At 41.2% G+C, this 19295-nt stretch overlaps 1 protein-coding gene and 1 long non-coding RNA gene across 2 annotated transcripts in view; both read right to left on the bottom strand.

Moving 5' to 3' along the window:
* Ildr2 (immunoglobulin like domain containing receptor 2) overlaps nt 1-19295 on the bottom strand; it is a 59767-nt gene that overhangs the window by 5194 nt on the left and 35278 nt on the right. The window contains exons 4-8 of the mRNA XM_048358184.1: nt 17042-17098; nt 14154-14300; nt 12908-13084; nt 4214-4327; nt 396-612 (exon numbers count right to left, since the gene is read on the bottom strand). Of these exons, the coding sequence (XP_048214141.1) occupies nt 396-612; nt 4214-4327; nt 12908-13084; nt 14154-14300; nt 17042-17098 (712 nt within the window). The remainder of the gene's footprint in view (nt 1-395; nt 613-4213; nt 4328-12907; nt 13085-14153; nt 14301-17041; nt 17099-19295) is intronic.
* On the bottom strand, nt 11878-12899 carry LOC125359025. The gene is made up of 2 exons (XR_007212472.1): nt 12705-12899; nt 11878-12483 (listed from the first exon to the last, which is right to left on the bottom strand). It is a non-coding gene; the product is annotated as an uncharacterized LOC125359025 (long non-coding RNA).

Raw genomic sequence — 19295 nt, 5'->3', positions numbered from 1 at the left:
TCAGTTTCTGTTTCCTCCCAACTACAAATGCAGATATTGACAGATGCTGCCTTTTAGAACTAGGAGAAATACATTATAGAACAATGGCATTTAAAGTGATTTGCCTTTCAATGTAAGAAATGATAAAAACAAAATTACAGAGATGATAGTTGGGGATTTTAAGAGGTTACTGGGTAAAATACATGAGGAAGGCAAAGATGATGTCAAGGTTCATTAAGGGGCCTTGAATGACCACTTCCTCTGGCACAAGTTACTCGGAGAGTGTAGTAAATATAAGAAAGGGGCATTCCAGAGTCTCTAGGAAGGATGTAGCTGATTGAATGGAAGACAGATAATAACATATAATAGTGTCAGGTCTAACCTGCCTTTTACTCCTTCCCTCTCACCACCATCACCTGTGCCTGAAGCTCTCCTGATCCTCTTTGTTATAGTCCATGGCTGTGGGTCCCCGGCTTGCTCCACTGTTGCCTCCCATGACACCTGACCAGTAGTCAGGATTGCTCTCCAAGTCCCCGGATACAGGGAACTGCTTGCTTCGCATCTGATGGTAAGACTGGCGGAAATTGCTATCCTCTTCGTGAAGAGAGCTGAGTTCTGAGATGGCATTGTTATCTGCAGAACAACAACAACAACAACAGGCATGGAAGAAGTTTCTACATGTCTGCAGGAAGGGGTAGGACTGGAGGGTCCAGAAACTACTGCCTGTGGGCCTGACCAACCCCGTCAAGGGTGGGCTATAGATATGCTTTACTAGTATTTGTGTTTCTAGCTCAGCAGGATCTGGCTTCAGCTCAAACCCAGTTTGCTTACAGAGAGGGAGGCTTCCTACATGCTCTGTTCTTGGAATAGGACAATTCTTTTTGTTCCACCTAAGGCATTCTTCCCAGAACCCGACCCTCTGCAGCTGGTTTCTTAGTACATCATCATCCTTGTTCAATTGTTTTCCTTTGTCCTGTATAACTCTGTGATGAGCTGTGATGATCCTAAACAGGTTGATCCAAAAGAGGCAAAGAGAAGCTATTGATGGCATCATCTTCCCTACTGCCATCCCAGTCCCAAGATGAGGCCTTTCAAGTCAATACTGCCAATATGCTTAGAGAAACCCCATTCTCCCCTCCTTCAGTTGTGCTCCTCCCCACAAAACAAGAAGTCAAGGTCAAAGGGAAGTACACAGGGTCAATAAACCTCCCTTTTAGACCATACTTCTCAGGAAATCTGGAAGATTTTGCACAAGTGGCACCAAGCCTACTTCCATGACCCAGGCAGATCCCTTTCCTTCTCTAAAGAGAATAATCCAGGTATGTGTGGCCAAGGCAGCTGTTTGGGGGTGTGAGAAGCAAAGGTGAGGGCTGTCCATATATCCTGTTGGATGCTACTTCGGTTTGGGCCCCAGCCTAAAAATGTAAAGGGGGTGAATATTTACAGATTTTCTCATTTCTTAAGTAACTTTTGCAAAAATCTACTTAGGAACAAGGATTAGAATAACAGCCTGGAAAGATTTTTTTAAAACTATTCATAGAGGTTAGAAATATATTGAATTTCAATTTATTTTAAAAATAAATCTAGCAAATCTATTTGCAATGTAACTGAATCCATTTGTTTTCTAAAGTCTTTCCATTAGGACTTCCAAAATATTATTAAAAACAACAGTTACTAGGTTTAAGGTTTGGCTTGGCTTGGCTTGAGGGAAAGGTAACCCAAGATAAGTTATGGGGAGCACAAATGTACGTCTCAAGTTCTCTTCTGCTTCTCCACCTTGCCTTCTGCTCTATTCTGGAGAGTCCTAGGAATAATTAAGAATTTGTACCCCACAGGAGGGAGGCCCCCCCCACCTCGATCACAATACTGACTTCCTAGTTCTGTATAACAAAGATACTGCATTGACCATGAATCTCATTCAGTCTACTCATGTAATCCACTGGGTTTGAATTATAATGTAATTTTCTAACTTTCAACCCTCTTGAGAATAGTTTGTGTCTATTTTAAGAGAAAATAAAGTTAATAAAATCTAGAACATTCCTTTTCTTTTGATTCCCATGAATTCCAGTTTCCTGAGAACCATGCAGAAAATGACTTCAAAATGTGCCAAATTAGACCACTGAAAAACAATATGGTTGGCTCAGAACATTTTTTGGACTTCAGGAAATACCTAACCTTTTCATTTCTGCAGATAGAAGGGTTATCACTGTTGGACCATTCATAGTAATAAGTAAAATGTCTGCTAAGTTGAATATAGACATCAATAAAAGAGCTAGGGAATAAACATTTCAGCCTTTGTGAGCCAAACCAGTATGACTGTTCAATTCTACCATTTTAGCATGCAAGAAGTCACAAAAACCACATAAATGAATTGGTATAGCTCTGTTCTCATAAAACTTTATTTATAAAAACAGAAATTAAAATATCTTTGGCCCAAGAAATACTGTTTTCTGATCCCTGCTCTAGGAGTTCCCAGATTAAATAAACATCCAGGAATAAACATCCACCAATAAGGGCAAGTTAAAAAATGGTAATAGTGACTAGCCTGCTCATGATCCTGGACCTCAAGATCCCAATTCTTACAGAATCTATGTCTACCCTGTCTGAACATAAAACCATGAGATCCATTTGATAATGAGGTTTTTCAAGATGGTCTCCTTGCATAATCTACGCTAGGTCTTACTTTGCTGTTCAGAAATAGAACCATCCTCCTGAAGTAGACTGAACTACATTCCCACTTCGTTCTGCACAGTTATTGTAATGCCAACCTGCAGGTGCCAGGCAGTCTGGGTTCCAGTCTTGGCATTGGCTTCAAGTTAGTTTTCCACCCTGCCTCCCTTTCCTCCTTTGTGAAATGAAGAAGGCAGATACTACAATTTCAGAGCCCTACAAATAAGAAGTCTATGGTGTGATGAGGACTACAGGCATCTCTGGCATAGTGATCACAGGACTTGGAATCAGGAGAACTGGATTCTACTCCTGCTTCTGTCACTGCCTGCTTCTATCTTTCTGTTTCCTCGGCTGTACATTTTACAGGTAGATAGTCTAAGGACAATGTGTAAAGGCTCTCTTAACTCTAAAAGTCCACTACCTTATGGCCAGCTATCACCCTGGAGACTCTTACTCAAAGTGGTCATTTAACAGAGATCACTCAAATGAAAATCCTTTCTTTACTTTTGATAATAGTTGTTAACTTTTTTCTCTGAGCTGTGATAGTCACAGATTTCCTGCCCGGGCTTGTCCTTGATCCCTGATGCTCTTTGTCTCTGGCCCCTTTCAGAGATCCATGACAGCACTGTTACAACTATCTTGTCAAGTGCAGTGACATCTGCATTCCTGACATTCCAATCTGGAGATGGTCTTTTTATAGTCAGGGCGGTGGGAGGATGCAGCAATGGATGCAACACAGACAGGATGAATTTAGAATTGCAAACTGGGTGGAATATGTTGTCCTTAATCTGAATAAAGCTTCTGTAGTCTGGGACTGTTTCCCCAACAACTCTATCAAGTCTCTCATTGGTTCCAAGAAGAGTAGGGTTCAAAGAAAGCACGCAGTGACCTCACTACCATGCCTGCCAGCACCCCCTGATAATTAGCCCATCCGTGTCAGGCCTGCCCTGTTCTGCCTCCCATGATAGACAGTAATTTGGAACCTACTATGAAGAATCAGCTGTGTCAGCAACAGAGTCTCCAAGGACTCTGGGTAAGTTAAGAGTTGGGGCTCTGCCACCTACTGACTTAGTAATTAAAGAGTTCTTTGACAAGAGGATCAGCCTCTTTGCTCAACCCTCAATCTCTATAGTTGGGCATCTTTTCCCAGGTCCATTTGCCAGACTTGTGCTTTCAATCTCATTGAGCAAGCCAGAAACTGGTATTGGGGGTGGGGAGGAATGATACTGAAGCTTTACATCTGAAGTTATTATTTGAATATTTTTTAAAAGAGGAAGCAGGGGAGTCCATTATAATGCAACATTCAAACTACAGAATTACATTACCTCAGCAATCAATACTGCCCTATGGAAAGACATAAAAAGGTACTTGTCTGTTCCACCATTTACACCAGAAACCCTTTTTGTTCCCTTCTGGATACTCAAAGCTACCTTCCTCAGTGGAATCCCCAGCACCTCTGCTAGTTCTGGCTTTGCTAGCTCAGGGATGCCAAGTTTGGTAACCAAGGATTTAGTGACTAAATCCTTCAGAATGCATAGATCATATGAAACTAACAGATGCTCACATCTGCCTCTCATCCTTCTGGCTGGATCAAACTGAGCCAGCTCCTTCTCGACATAGTACAGGACCTTCATGGAGTCTCTCTCTTTATCAGCTTGGATCCGGTAACCTTTGCGAACTGTTAAGAAAAGCACAAGAAGGTTAGCAGGAAAAAAATATCCAAAAGGAAGATATCAGGAAAAGAAAACCTCCAATTATTTTAACTACATAGAAAACATAGCTCCCATTTATAACAACTCATATCAAATTACCTAGAAGTAATAATTTATCCTTATATATGTAGAGGGGCATACCTGAGGTTCCCCTTTATTGGAGGGTGTCTTTGGAATGAAGGATCTGAAGGTCAATAACAAACAAATCCTTTGGTATATTTTCAGTCATCTGTTACCCTCTCCTCCCTAACTTCTGACCTCCTACAGTTCCACTTACAGATCGTCTTCTCAAAGCTTTTGAGTTTCAAGGCAGAGTGAGACTCAATGCTAAAGAGGACCATTTCTAGATTGAGAGAGCATGTCACTCCACAGTCTGGCATTCACACCTTCACTAGGTAGGCACACAAGGAACAGAAACAGATTCCCAAACATCTGGGACCTTGACAAAGGTGGTGTGAAAGCCTTTAGTTGCCAGGGAGATGGCACAAAAATTCTCGGAACTGGGTGGTACATGCTTAAGAACTAATATTAGATTGTAGACTATATGCATAGTGGTACAAAACAAGATGCACAACACATGGGTTTCTAATCGTGGTTCCATTTTATTTCTTTAGCATTTTCCTTTTAGGAAAAGAAACAGCATATTTTAGACATGATTAATTCAACCTGCTGCTATGTAGTTATGGGCAGGTGTTATTTTCAGAGTTTAATAAAAAGCAAAGCTAAAGCAGGAAAAATAATACCTCCTTCTAAATCTCCATCACTCATATTGTCAGACAAAAGGGATTTAAGACCCATTTAGTATAGTCCAATGCCAGCCCCAAGGGTAACCAGACATCAGAAGGCCTAAAGCACAACTATGATGAAGAACAAAAGAAAATGTGAATGAAAGGAAGGATGAAATGAGGAAGGAACAATAGATAATTAGACAACATTTACTTGGCTCCAAAATATGCTAGGTACTATGCTAAATGTTTCCATGGATGATTGTTCCTCCGCACCACTCAAGGAAGTACTGCTATCAGCTACATTTTGTGGCTGGAAAACACTGGCTCAAAAGATTTTCATAGCTTGTCTAGGAATAATTTGGGACCAATTAGTTGAACTGACTGAAGCTTAACTTTATTAGAGCATGTTGCCTCCCTAGAGCCTACAAGAATAGACAGTGTGGAGGGAGAGAAGAAGGAAGAATAGATGAAAAAAGACCAGAGAACAAATCCTAGAGTAGGAAATGCTCTTGGGTATGTAATGGGGTATGTGGTCCTTCAACTTGGTCCTTGTCCTGACTTCTGGTTACTGAGACTCTACTATGGGACGGAAATGAGCAACCCAATGAATCCCTAAAGGAAACATACAACTGTGCACCTCCAGGAAAAGTTCTGATTTATAGTCTCTGGGCATATTACATTGAATGTGGACAAACCTCTACTTAAGCTATTTTCATGTAAGATTAAAATATAAAATTCCACAGCACTCTAATCACAACCCAGGCACTGAAGGCAGAAGTCGCCCACACAGCCCTTTGCAGGTGCACTGATTTTCCATATGAGAACATACTGGGCAGTCCACATCCATCTCAAATTGTGAAATGACTTAGAAAAATAGATTGAGACTCAGCATATACTTTTTTGTGGCATCTCTTCCCTGAGGTTAGATTCGTAATCCTCCAGCGGAAGCAGTTATTAGCAGAAATTTTATTTATCATGCCACACATTTTTCCATCTCTGCAGAGGCGTCTACAGAGTAGTACAGACAGTTCAATTAAAATGCAATTATCCCACAGAAGTGCTATGTCTGTACTAAGGCAGTTATGTCTAATGGATGAGGTGCAGAACTGGGAAAAAGGAAACGAAGCATCTTGTAGGCATGTGGCCACTGTAATTGAGGGACCTCCAATAAAGGAAGACATATCAGGATTCCATTTTCATCTAATTGCTTCAAAAAGAGAGGGCAACTAAGACCAATCAGTGGAGTAATTTGAGCTCTTTGAATTATTAGGGGTAGTTTAAAATTCTACCTCATCCAAAAGGCTTTCTCTAATTCTCATATTCTGTCTCTGACTTGGTTTCAGTCTTTTCCCTAATCTACAAGTAATTTGTTCTTTTTCAAGCTTTTTTTTTTTTTTTTTTTTTTTCCTGTCCTGGGCCTTGGACTCAGGGCCTGAGCACTGTCCCTGGCTTCTTTTTGCTCAAAGCTAGCACTCTGCCACTTGAGCCACAGCGCCACTTCTGGCCATTTTCTATATATGTGGTGCTGGGGAATCGAACCCAGGGCTTCACGTATATGAGGCAAGCGCTCTTGCCACTAGGCCATATTCCCAGCCTCTCATTTGATCTTTTTATTATGGCTCTTCATGTGTTTTAGTTTGTGTCAAGTTATTTATATAAGTGCCAGATCTTCTCAGAGATTTTTTAAAGGATGAAGAATCCTTACCATTCAGGATTTCCATGTGCCTAAGGACTATACTTTACATACAGTGGGCCCTTAATAAATACTCATTGAAATACTGGAAGCTTGAGAATGGGATGAGGTTAATGGTTTCTTTGGAAATAATCATTTCAGGGCTGGGAATATGGCCTAGTGGCAAGAGTGCTTGCCTCTTATACATGAAGCCCTGGGTTCGATTCCTCAGCACAACATATATAGAAAAGGCCAGAAGAGGCACTGTGGCTCAAGTGGCAGAGTGTTAGCCTTGAGCAAAAAGGAGCCAGGGACAGTGCTCAGGCCCTGAGTTCAAGCACTAGGACTGGCAAAAAAAAAAAAAAAGAAAGAAAGAAAAGAAAAAGATTATATTTGGGGCTGGGAATATGGCCTATAGTGGTAAAGTGGTCGCCTTGTATACATGAAGCCCTGGGTTCAATTCCTCAGCACCACATATATAGAAAAAAGCCAGAAGTGGAGCTGTGGCTCAAGAGGTACAGTACTAGCCTTGAGCAAAAAATCCAGGGACAGTGCCCAGGCTCTGAGTCCATGCCCCAGGACTGGCAACAAAAACAAAACAAATTTTTTTTTAAAAAAGGAAATAATAATTTCAGTAAAGTATCCATCTATAGACTATAAACTCCCTGAAGACAATTACTAGCTCTCTGAATCCCTAACACCTAGCATACAGCCTGGCATTACAGACACTCAAAATATGTATGCTCAAAGGAATGAATGAAAGTATGAGTGGATGAATGAACAGAATCTGGGAACCAAAAGCAAATCTCATGGATTACAAAGTATAGCATATAAAGCTATGTGGGTGGCTTATTATTTAATTCTGAACAGGAAGGAGGAGATTTGAATGGTAGCCTGAACAAATAGGGAGGTTATTATTATTATCTTCTAAGAATCCTAGCATGTTTATAGGCATTAGAGAAAAAGCTTACTCTAGCTGTAGCAATGGCTTTATCCCACTGTTTTTAATACGTAAAGCACTTTTCTGGTAATTCAATGATGCTGAGATAAAAGGTTGGTGAGAGCAGTGGTGGGTATAGGAAACTATGGACCAGCTATCCCTTGGGAGAGAGATAGCAGCTGTGCAGAGCAACAGCTGGAAGATTTTTCGTTAATTGTGACTTTGATTGTTAGAGCTTAGACTGTTTTCTCTATCACTAGAAAAAAAAACTATACTCCTCAAGATTCAAATTTGATTGTTATTAGGTCTCTGAAAAGTTACAGTATCTACAGCCTCATGGGAAGGTGGGCATTTTTGTCTTTCAATACTGGCATTATGAAGATACTTGGCTGTATGTGATACCTGGACTTCTCAGTGACAGCCCATGATTTCAAGGATTTAAATGCCTTTGTCAAAAAGACAAAGTCAAACCATGGATCTTGAGACTTTGGGGCCATCATCCAGTTGGTTGTAGTTGATAAAAGCAATTCTCCCATTAAAGGTATAGGAGCTTTTATAAGTGGTAAGCTATAAGTCTGATGGAACAATATACTAAGTTATTCTCCCCCTCTGGTAGAAACTGGCTCTGTGCCTCATATGTACTTAAGAGCATAGGAATCCCCAGAGAACTTTCTTTGATCCCTTTCCTCCAAAGGCAAGATCTTGCTTTCTGATCCTCTGTCACAGAATAGTCTTGTCATATGCTACCTCTTATTTCCTACTCTTTTTATGTCCATTCACAAGGCCCCATCAACCTCCCTGCAAGGCTATCAATTTCTTGAGGGCAATGAAAAATTGTAAGCTTCCATGAAATGTTTCCTGATTAGAAAACATATGAATGGTGTCAGGTTGATTTTTATCTACAATTTGTCCAAAGGCCAAAGAACTCTCTTATGTATGTGGCAATATCTTAATAAGAAATATCCTAGACTACTGGCCAAAGCCCAGCAGTTCTGGAAATGATTTTTTTTCCTGATGATGTTTCAGTTAAGGTCACTGGATGATTTATTTTTTTCAGAGTCAGTGTGATTCAAGTCATTTAGTTGGTGTGGCTCCTCATACTTCAGCTCCTCCATTATTAGCTTTGCCAACTTTGACTTTACTGGGAATTATTCCCATTGATGCCAAACTACAATGTCAAAAACTCCTATTGTTTAAAAAAATGAGCTGGAGATTGGAGGCATGGCTCAGTTGGTAGAGCGATAGCTAATGAGCAAAGCATCAGAGACCAAGTTCAAATCCCGGTCTCACAACAAAAAAAGAAAAGAAAAAAATTGAATGATACTCTTGACCCAATTAAGATGTAATTAACTTCTCTTTTACAGGGGAAATCCAACTTAGAAATTTTGAAGAAAAAAAAAAGCCTCTGAAGTAGACTTCCATGGATAGAGCCTTGTTCTTCCTGTCCTATCTTAATGAGCTAAATAAAGCTGTTTATGGATGACAGAACAGCTGCCAGATTCCACCCCCAGGGTGACAGCAGCTCAATTGTGGGAGAAGTGATTCTTGAAATTTGCATATTCTCTGTATATGTACAGTAGGCATATATATAGACACATCCTTATTAATTTTGAAAATGACATTTCAAAACCCTACTTGACTACTCAAGAGTCCAGGGAGATTGAAATGAAATGAATTAGAGCCAGGCAGGGAGTAGATGTGGAAAGAACTGGTAGGAGATAATTTCCCTAAGCTAGGTAAAAGGTGGCAGCAGGGACTAGGATAGTTGCTGTAAAGGTGGAGGAACATAAGCCAATTCTAGGTCATTCTGAGCTACAGTCTGAAAGACTTAGTGACCAATTGGATAAGAGAAGTGAGGCATACAGAATAAGGATGGGCTGCTAAGTGGACCATTATGCCAACCACTAAGAATGTGAGTTGATATACAGAAGCAGTAGTTGAGGTTTAAATGTCTGCAAGACATTGGAGATATCCAAAGGCAGTTCTAAACACAGGAATAAGGAGCAAAAGAACACAAAGGAAGAGTAGCCAGAATATGGAAAGATAAGAATAAAAACAAAGGCAGTGTTGAGAAAAGCAAAGAAAGATGATTGAGCCAGGGGTGACAAATGTTTTTGAGAAATCAAGAGAGGTGAAGACTGAAAGCACCCATTGAATTTAGCAATTAAGCAGTCTGACAAGAGGTGGTTTCTGGAGTGGTGAAAGCAAGAGCAAGATGGAGGTAACTGAGGTGAGGCTAGAAGTCATGGGGATATTAAATATACACGGCTCTTTCAGGCAGTGTGGCTGTAAAGAGGAAAAAGGGACAGGGAAACAACACCAGAGGACTACAGGATGTTTTGCAAATAGTTAATATATTCTAATGGGAGAAATCTGAGCATCTCTCAAATGCTGGAGCAGTGAGGTGAGAACAGGGTAGAGGGACGATTAGGTAATGGGGAACCTTGATAAAATGGAAGGGAAAAGATTTAGTGCAGAGCAGGAGCCTGTCTTCCTTTCTGGTACCACAGAAGCTAGTTACTGTTACAAATAATGGAAGAACGAATCGGGTGCCTCTTCCATAGAAGTAAGTGGTTATACTACATAGAGTTCATCAAAGATGCCTACTATGCTGTGTTCAAGAGAGTACTGTGTACAAATAAATTACTGTTGCTACATGATTACAGTTTGAGTGGCATACCAAGTTTACATTTTATAAATCAGCATTCTTAAAATTTATAACATTCTTTAAAGAATAACCTGTGTTAGTATAATACACCTTTCTTAGAGGCAAATTAGCTGTATACTAACACTAACGCTGTCCTTGAGACTATGAGCATAGCAAGGTGCCTTTGGAGACCATGAAGATCTCTGTTGTGACTCAACTAGACAGTGATGGCATGGGCCGCAGACAAGCTGTTGTCATGGCAACACTGGTCGGCATTGCTCTTCTTTATCCTAGCTAAGGGATCTTTATTTTGTTCACTTCCCAAGGTGAATGAATGGTTGTTTAGGCCTAAGAAAAGTGAGTTGTGATAGTTCCAGTCCATCTGGTTTAAGAATGGGCATGGGACACAATTCTGGCTGATAGAATCACAAGGAAAAGCAGCACAGGATTAAGCACATCTTCTTCTACCCCTGAAGGAACTTAATATCTGAAAGTACCTCCATCAACAAGGAATCCTGAGGAGATCCAGCCAAGGAGGACAGATGATGAGCTCAGGGTATAGTACAGAAGTTGGAAAGAACTATGTCCTGTAGGATGACACTAAACTGTTCAATGAGCAATTGTCCTTTCTTTGAGAGCTCTTGTTAAATGAGAGTACATTTTCCTATTTTTAATAAGCCATTCCTAATTATAGTTGGTTAGTACAGGAGGATGGGGACAAAATAATTAAACTTCAACAAGAAAGAACTGTGAAAAGATTGAAAACAGGAAAGAGGAAATGTTTGTCAGCTTCTGAATAAAAATTATTTTATTATGATTGTCCCTTAAAAAGTAAGGTCAATGGGGTTATAGTAAGAAGGAAGTAAAGAGAAGATGGGGTGGGGGAAGAGAAAGCAGCAAATAAAGAACTTGAGACAAGTTCCATTAATGTCTCTTTGGCCCACTCCTTCATTTGGGCCCCTGGATTATATTGTCTTTTATCTCTTGAATTCCCTGTGCATCCTTGATCATTAACTTTTCTTCTCAGTCTGTGAGTCATTTCTAGCCTCAGACGTCAGAATTCTACTAATAGTTTCAGAGAGAGAAAAACACAAATAGCAATTACTCATTAAGAGGAGCCACTCCTTCTACAGACAGGTGTTGGCCATTCAGTACATGGGCTCTTTCCCATGCTCTTTCCCACCGCCCACTGGAGGCCATGCAGGGCCCTCCAGGGAAGAAGCATCTGTTTCACTATCCCTACTGGCTCATCCACTTGTAAGACTGGAAGTATCACACCAATCCACTACACATACAACCTTTACCTCCACTACCCCTCAGTAATCCTGCTCAAGTAGCTCCAGGAAAGCTCCTCTATCTTTTCTCCCTACACTGCCCTTCTGCATGTACTCCCAACTATGGCACAAATTAATCATGTCCCATATAGAGCTATTCTTCACAAAAACCATTTCTCCTATCTACATCACTAGACAGCTTGGGTTCATCATGAAGCTTCCCTTTCCTTCATTGCTGAGCACCTTGTTGCTTTGTTCAAAGTACCTCTCACAAATACACATGCATTTCAATTCCCCAGTTTCCATTACAACCGGATACTCAGATAACACATCTGAACCACCTCAGTCAGATCTGAGATTGTAGTCCTGGCCCCACTCTCTCACATTTACTCCTTATCCTGCTACCTCTCCACTCAGAAGTTTGCCTGAAATGGTTCCCATTTGCTCATTTCACCAATCCTGCCATCTTCTTCCAGAATGTGTACTGTGAACCATTTATACTCTGCTTTTCCAGCTCTAGGATTTCATCACACTGGCCTGACCTGTTGAGGATATTCAGCACCCCTACTCTGTTTTCCTAAATCCTACTCATTCTTCCAGATCCAGCTCAGATCTCATCTCCTTGTCAAAGACTGTAACTTTTCATCTCTGGATTCCAAGTACCATACTCTTCAGCAGCTACTTGTTTTAATAAAGATGCATTCTATCTCCCTGATGAGGGTGTACTGCTTATTCTACATATCTTGCTATCCCTCTTCACACCTAGGTCAGACTTGAACACTAGGTAGGGCCAACTATCAAATGATGAATAGTCAAAAGGGACCATTCTTCTTTTTCTTATAGTTTTTGTTACTAAGAAACCTAGGGGGGCTGGGGATATAGCCTAGTGGCAAGAGTGCCTGCCTCGGATACATGAGGCCCTAGGTTCGATTCCCCAGCACCACATATACAGAAAACGGCCAGAAGCGGCGCTGTGGCTCAAGTGGCAGAGTGCTAGCCTTGAGCGGGAAGAAGCCAGGGACAGTGCTCAGGCCCTGAGTCCAAGCCCCAGGACTGGCCAAAAAAAAAAAAAAAAAAGAAACCTAGGAAGGAATCAGAGGTCAGAGGTCCTGCAGCCCTTGGAAAGCCCAGTATGCACTCCAAAAGATCTCTAACATGGCTGGAAAGATTTTTTTCTTTTAGTGGAGATAATAGTTTCTCAAAGATACAACACTGAGGTGATTGGGAACCAGGGTGGAGGAGGCCAAGACAAGTGAGAAGCAAGGAAGTCTAGAACTACATTTACCACTGTGGCTTCCTCCAGTGGAGTCACTTGGTGCCAAGGGAGGTGGATGCGGCTTGTCCATCAGCATGCCAGATGAAGGGGTTCCTCCCAAAGGGACAGAGGGGATGGAGTAAGGGCCAGGGACACCGGAGACAGAGGAAGGGTACCCAGCCTTGGCTGCTTTCCCTGCTTCATACACTGTGGAGGGAGATGAAGAGCAAGAGAGATTATGTCATCCCACCCTCCACACCCTCACACCAAAAACCCTTGCGGATGTACTCCAGGGAAGCTCCTGGATGGGTGTGTGTTTGCTTTCCTAGGATCGAACTGACTCATCAGAACTACTCTCACTTGGCCTCCTCCAACTCCACTGAAAGCTGTAATTCCACACATGAAATTACAGTGTCTAGTACCTGACATCTGAGTAATCAGGTGGTTCTGGGAGCTGTTGCAGCAGCATTTCCAGTGACAGCAGAAGCCCACTCTGAGCAGCACTGTTTGAACTCTGCTCAGCCCCTCTGAGAGAGGACTAGAACAGGGACTGCCCAGGGCTGCTTCCGGGAGGAGCCAGCCGGAACCTCATCTGGTGATACAAAGTCATCAATGGCATTGCACATGGCTCCTGCACTGTGATTTCAAAAGCAGAGCCAATAACCTGACTCCGCCTAACACTGCTTTCTTACAGATGTTAAGGATATAGAGAGAGTGTGTGTCTCTTTTTCATAATGTGTTTGGTTTATGGTAATAGATGTTAAACTTAATACCTATCTGGGCTTTGCTAGTAAGGTAAAACTGTGAATCTCCAAATAAGGACTAGTCTCTATTATGGCCCATTCTATCATGAGAGTAAGTAAAATTCATTGCTCAATGCTGGATAGTGACCAAAGGCCACAGTTTGTACCATCCCTTTATAAACTAAGGAGGTCTCTGCAGGGGCAGAGGTCTCCTCTAGCTTGAATGCCTGGAGGAGAGGGTAAAGCCTTATCCCACAACCTTACCATCCTGAACCTGCCCTTCCTTTGATCAGTTGTGTCCATGAGAAGTACAAATGCATGGAGTGATAAGTGTGGATTAAAAAAAAAAACCATGACGACATGTATGTAAGTGAGGAAAGCAAAATGGCCATCCCTGGGCCCAAGGCTCCCAGCACAGGAGAGCATCTGGGATAACCAACTCTTTGGGTAGAAGGAAGGAAGGGAGAGGTGGAACTCAGGTCACACAGCTGTTAGATGGAGAGGGACTGTCTTCCTTGATGGTCTCTACTCACAGGCCTGAGGGCAACAGCAGGAATCTGGGCAGCATGGGCAGCGGACGTAGCAACAGCAACTGTGAGGGCAGCACTGGCACCAGCAGATTCCCACCAAGACAAAGAAGAGGAAGATTCCCAGGATCACCAGGCCGACAAACACCCACTCTGGAAGAAGACACAAAGAAACCCACACGCTAGGTGGCTCACCTTCAGGAGCGGGCATACTCTGATTGGGCGCTACCTGGGAAAGGAGATGACTAGAAGAGACCTGGGGAAGAAAGCATGCCTAGACAGGGAGCAGAGTGCCCCAACCTTATGAGGAGCCCTGAGAGTGAGACATGCTGGGGTGGTGATGAGGAGGGACATCATGTGGGATACATAAGATGACCGGAACCAAGTAACTGGGGATTTCAGGATTCTTTGCTGGGGAAAGCATTTACCAAATAACCTGTAATGTCAAAGCAAATGTGAGTCAAAAGCAGAAAGATTCTTGGCTGGAAGGCTTCTCAGTGAGTTCTGTGAATGTCTTTTCCTTTTATTTATTTGTCTATTTCTCTCTTTCTTTTCATTCTCTTATATTTTATTTTATTGTGGTACTAGGGATTGAAATCAGGACCTCCCAATTGGTAGACAAATGCTCTACCACCTGAGCCACATACTATGGCCTTTTAGCTTTTCAGGTAGGCTCATGTACTTTTGTCTAGCTGGGATTCGAGTCAGGTACCAGCATGCCTGATTGAATTCCTACCTTCTACAAATCAAATTAATCTCTTGTCTATAAAAATATAAGTTGTGGCCAGGGGAGGTGGTTCACACCTACAGTCCCAGACTTGGATGTCTAAGACAGAAGGATTGTGAATCTGAGGTCAGCATGAGCTACAGAACAAGACTCTGTCTCCGAACACACAAAATGTATGGGGAGGGGGAAGGCCTCTATATCTACATTTTCTAACTGCCCACCATACCTGCTTTCTCTGCTGATTGCCTTTGGGGTGTCTTTCCTGTCCTCAGCACCAGCACTAAGATCCACGCCTCTTACTTATTTATATCTTGGCAACTATCAACAGCTACAGAAATCTAGAAACATAGTCTCAAAGAAAGACACTATCCCCATCTCCAAAAACTGGGTTTGGTTTGATCACACTTGAGCTGGTTTGGCTAGCCAGCCAGCACTAATATGGCTCAGAACTTTGATGAAAGGCAAGGTGGACATGTGTATACTAGGTGTTTGATAGCTTCTGCTATTTTTCACAGCTCTGCTAAAGGCTAAATGTGAATTCTGTTTCACATGCTCATCAGAAAGGTTAAGAGAAAGGAAACAAATTCTACTTAGTTTAGATAAAAATGACTGTGGCCCTCCGGCGATTTGTTTCAATATCACACCACTGGGACTTGGCTATAAAACCCAATTTCTTCCTGGAGGCTTGAGAAGACTGAAGTCAGCCATATTTTTCTTTAAAAGTCAAAAGACTAAAGTTAGGCTTTTAAGGTGGAAATCCATCTCCCAAAATCCCTTTCATGATGAGCCTCAAGTACACACTATTTTTCTAAGATTTGGGTCATTAAATATCTTCAATTAAGTGGACACTCTATTGGGAGCTTGACATATTACGTTTTTTGACATATTAAGGGTATTTTTTTAATAATGAGAAAATCATTTGACCTCAGGCTAGAACATCAGGGGCTGATGTTCTTGAATATCCTCTTTGCAGATTCTCCATCTGAAATACATTCAAATCAAGCAGGTCAAAACCTCTCTTCAGTGAGGGACTAAGAAAGCTCTGTGCCTGGCTTGAATGAACTGGAGGATAGTCTTGTTGAGAACAACAGATAGCACAGGCTTTGGCTGGGGATGTAATAGTAACTTAATAACATAATGTAGACAGAGATAGATGTGAGCCTTGAGGTTAGATAAGCTGGGTGGAGGGAAGCTTGCAACTTAGGTCAGACAGTTAAGGAGAAAAGGCAAGAAAGTTATATTTGAAAAACAAAACACAAATATTATCTCCATCTCCAAGATTCTTGGGAGTCAAAGGCAGGGAAATTCAGGTGGATATAGATGGCTATGAAAACAACAACAACAATTGTAACTCTTAGGACTGAGAAATATAACTTGTAGTTTGAAACATTACAATAGAACATCGGTTGGGTTTTTTTGTTGTTCATGAAAACCTGCTTACAAATTGAGGGAAATTTTGGTAAAGGAGATTACAAAGACATGTCTATTCAGGTCCTTGGGAGCAATGTCAATTAAGAAGAATGTCTGGGTTTAGGTTGCCAGCTAATGGGAAAGGGTTGGAGGAATTCAGGGAAGAATAATTAGTGAGGTTCAACTAGGAAGATCTGAGGTTTTTCTTAAAATTTGAATCATGGCAGGCATGGTGGTTCATATTTGTAATCCCAGCAGTCATGGGGCTAAGGCAGGAGGATCATGAGTTTGAGGCTAGGCTAGGCTACATAATTAGAGACCATCCTAGGCTATGTAGCAAGACCCTGTCTCAAAAAATATAGAGAGAACAAAAATGAAGATTTTTTGATAAATGTTACAATATGCAAATCAGAGTGGCATGATTTTGTAACAATGACTGGGTAAACATATGATTTGGGGAATAAGGAATGCAGACTAAAAGGACTCTGATTTAGGTACTGCTGAAATTTTGAAATGGGCCAGATACTAAAGGACTGGGAAACCTACCTTTTCATTATGATTATTCTTTTAGGGAATATAGAAATGGAAGGAATACAATTTGGAGGCTCCTCCAATGGGCTTAGTTCACCCAAAAAAATATCACAGTCACATGTAGACAAATGTACAAATAAATTAAACAAGTTAGTGAACTGATGCAGAAGCAAGACATATGGAGTGATAGCCAAGTAAACAAATAAAGAGTTAAATGACCCAATACCTGGCATAATCTCCACAGCAAAACTGGGCAAGAGATCAGCAAGCAGCCCTGTCCTGCCTAGAAGAAGTGAGAGGAAAAGAAGAAGAAGAAGAGGTTACTCCAAAAGAAAATGCAGCTTGACACATGGCTCCCATGGGAACATCTCTATATGGGGCCTTTAGTCCATGCTCTTTGTGTTAGGAAAGTTACCATCACCAAGGCTGGGCCAGTGAAAGAGAATGACCTTCTCTACCAATCTTTAGCAAACCTTTAAGCGAACTTGTAAGAGGCAACTTAAAAGCTACTTTTGTTGGGGTGGTGAATTAACTAATCACTCAAGCCCTCCTTTCCCCACCCCCCAACTTTTCATCTATGCTCTTTGATCTGAGCCATTCCCAGTTGCAGTCATTTTACAATAATCTTGGGCTCCAGAAAGAATGCATCTTGTGACAAAAGGTAAACTTCTCACCAGACAGGCAATGCCTTCTTCTATCACCTTGAAGAACAGAACCAGCAGACTCCCAGAAACAAAGACTGAGCTAATGGTCAGGTAGCCCATACCTGCGACTTAAGACTGTTTTAACGGTGTACGTATCTCTCAGCCTCTGCCCTCCATTTCTCTATTTAACCTGAGGCCAATGCCTGTACAGACTGAAGTGCTGTCTTCTCATGGCTGCCATGTAATAAATTTCCTTTCTCAGCCCTTCACCATGTTTCGTTAGTTGGCCTATGGAAGCAAGTACTCAAACCTAAAATTGGATTTGCAGACTTCAGGCCCAGGGTCTAAAAACCTAGTCTTAAAGTTTGCACTTCAATTAGGTGGAACCAGGAACAGAACTTTCTGAGGAACTCTCTGATTCCATATGAAAAACTCTGAGTGAGCAGATTGGCATACACGATCTCCATTCCGTCCTACATCCCTCTTCATACACTTCATTGGAAAAGCCTAGCCCATATGTATCAAAATGTTCAATCTACATTTTCATACATCCATATACAATCTTATGTCCATACAAAAACAAGAGCATATATTTGGTTTTTAACTCAGAATTATCTAGCTACATGGTTCTATTTATGGCCTAAAGATATTTCAATAATTAAATTTTTCAAAGACAAGGAAAAGAGAAAGCTAGATTGGTTACAATCTCCTTCTGCTTTCAGAATTACTCTGTACATATGTATATGGTATGGCTTTTCCATATGGTACCCACAGCTGGCGTTGTATGCAACCAAGTGCCTTCTGCGTGATATGGCATAGAAACTAAGGCTGATGTCAGAACAGGTGCCCCTCAGTGGCTCTGGAAGGCAAAAAGCTGTGCAGGAAACAAGATGCCAGAAGATTGGAGGGAGGTTAGTCCTTTTAAAAGCTAGCCTGACTTACAGAAGTTATAAATGCTTTCACCATATTCTCATACTAAAGAAAATGTAAAGGCTTGTAATGATATCTCTACAGTCTAAATGCCTAGTTAATAAACTAGAAAATTGTACCAGGAAACAACTAATGAACTTTCTCCTGCTCAGATTTGTCATGGTAAAGGCCACTATGACACCTAAGCATGCAACTAAATCCTACATCAGTACCAGCAGAACAGCATCATCCAACAAAAGTTTAATGCCAGAAGCATGAATAATTTTAGCTTTGCGAGGAATTACATTAAAAAGTAAAAAGAAACAGAAAAAATTAATTTAATAGTCCCTTTGCTTACACCACTATCATATTATCAAATCCTCAATGACTACATGTAGCTGAAGAACATTACAGCTCTAAGGCCTACAAATTGCTAACATATATCATCAATAGTATATACCATCAATGTCATTTGGATGGTGAAGCTCATTAATTACTTGGACCATAACACATCTAGACGTGTCTAAAACCTTGGTAGACTTGAGAACTAGAGAGTAAACATAAGCAAAGCTTCTCATTTAACTAGACACAACAAGAGATATATTTAGAAGTAATTGACCAGATGGGAAAAACACATACACATACAATACACACACACACACACACACACACACACACACACACCAACAATCTACAGACAACATTTTCATATATCCATTCACAGTTCAGTTTCCATATAAAAACAAAATTCGTGGATATGAATTTGGCTCATTTAGAAAACAACTTTTTATCTTGTTAAAGTTTGTTGAGGTATATAAGAAAAAGAGAGGCAGAGTTACGTATGTGTATGGTTTATTTTCTCAGTCTCAAGGCCATAAATTGGTTACTGGTTCCCTCTTCTGTAAGATATCCCACAGCAAAGCAGCT

Source organism: Perognathus longimembris, chromosome 11, assembly GCF_023159225.1.
Source record: "Perognathus longimembris pacificus isolate PPM17 chromosome 11, ASM2315922v1, whole genome shotgun sequence".
NCBI lineage: Eukaryota > Metazoa > Chordata > Mammalia > Rodentia > Heteromyidae > Perognathus > Perognathus longimembris.
Note: the sequence above shows the minus strand (reverse complement) of the source record. Positions and strands in the feature narration are given on the sequence as shown.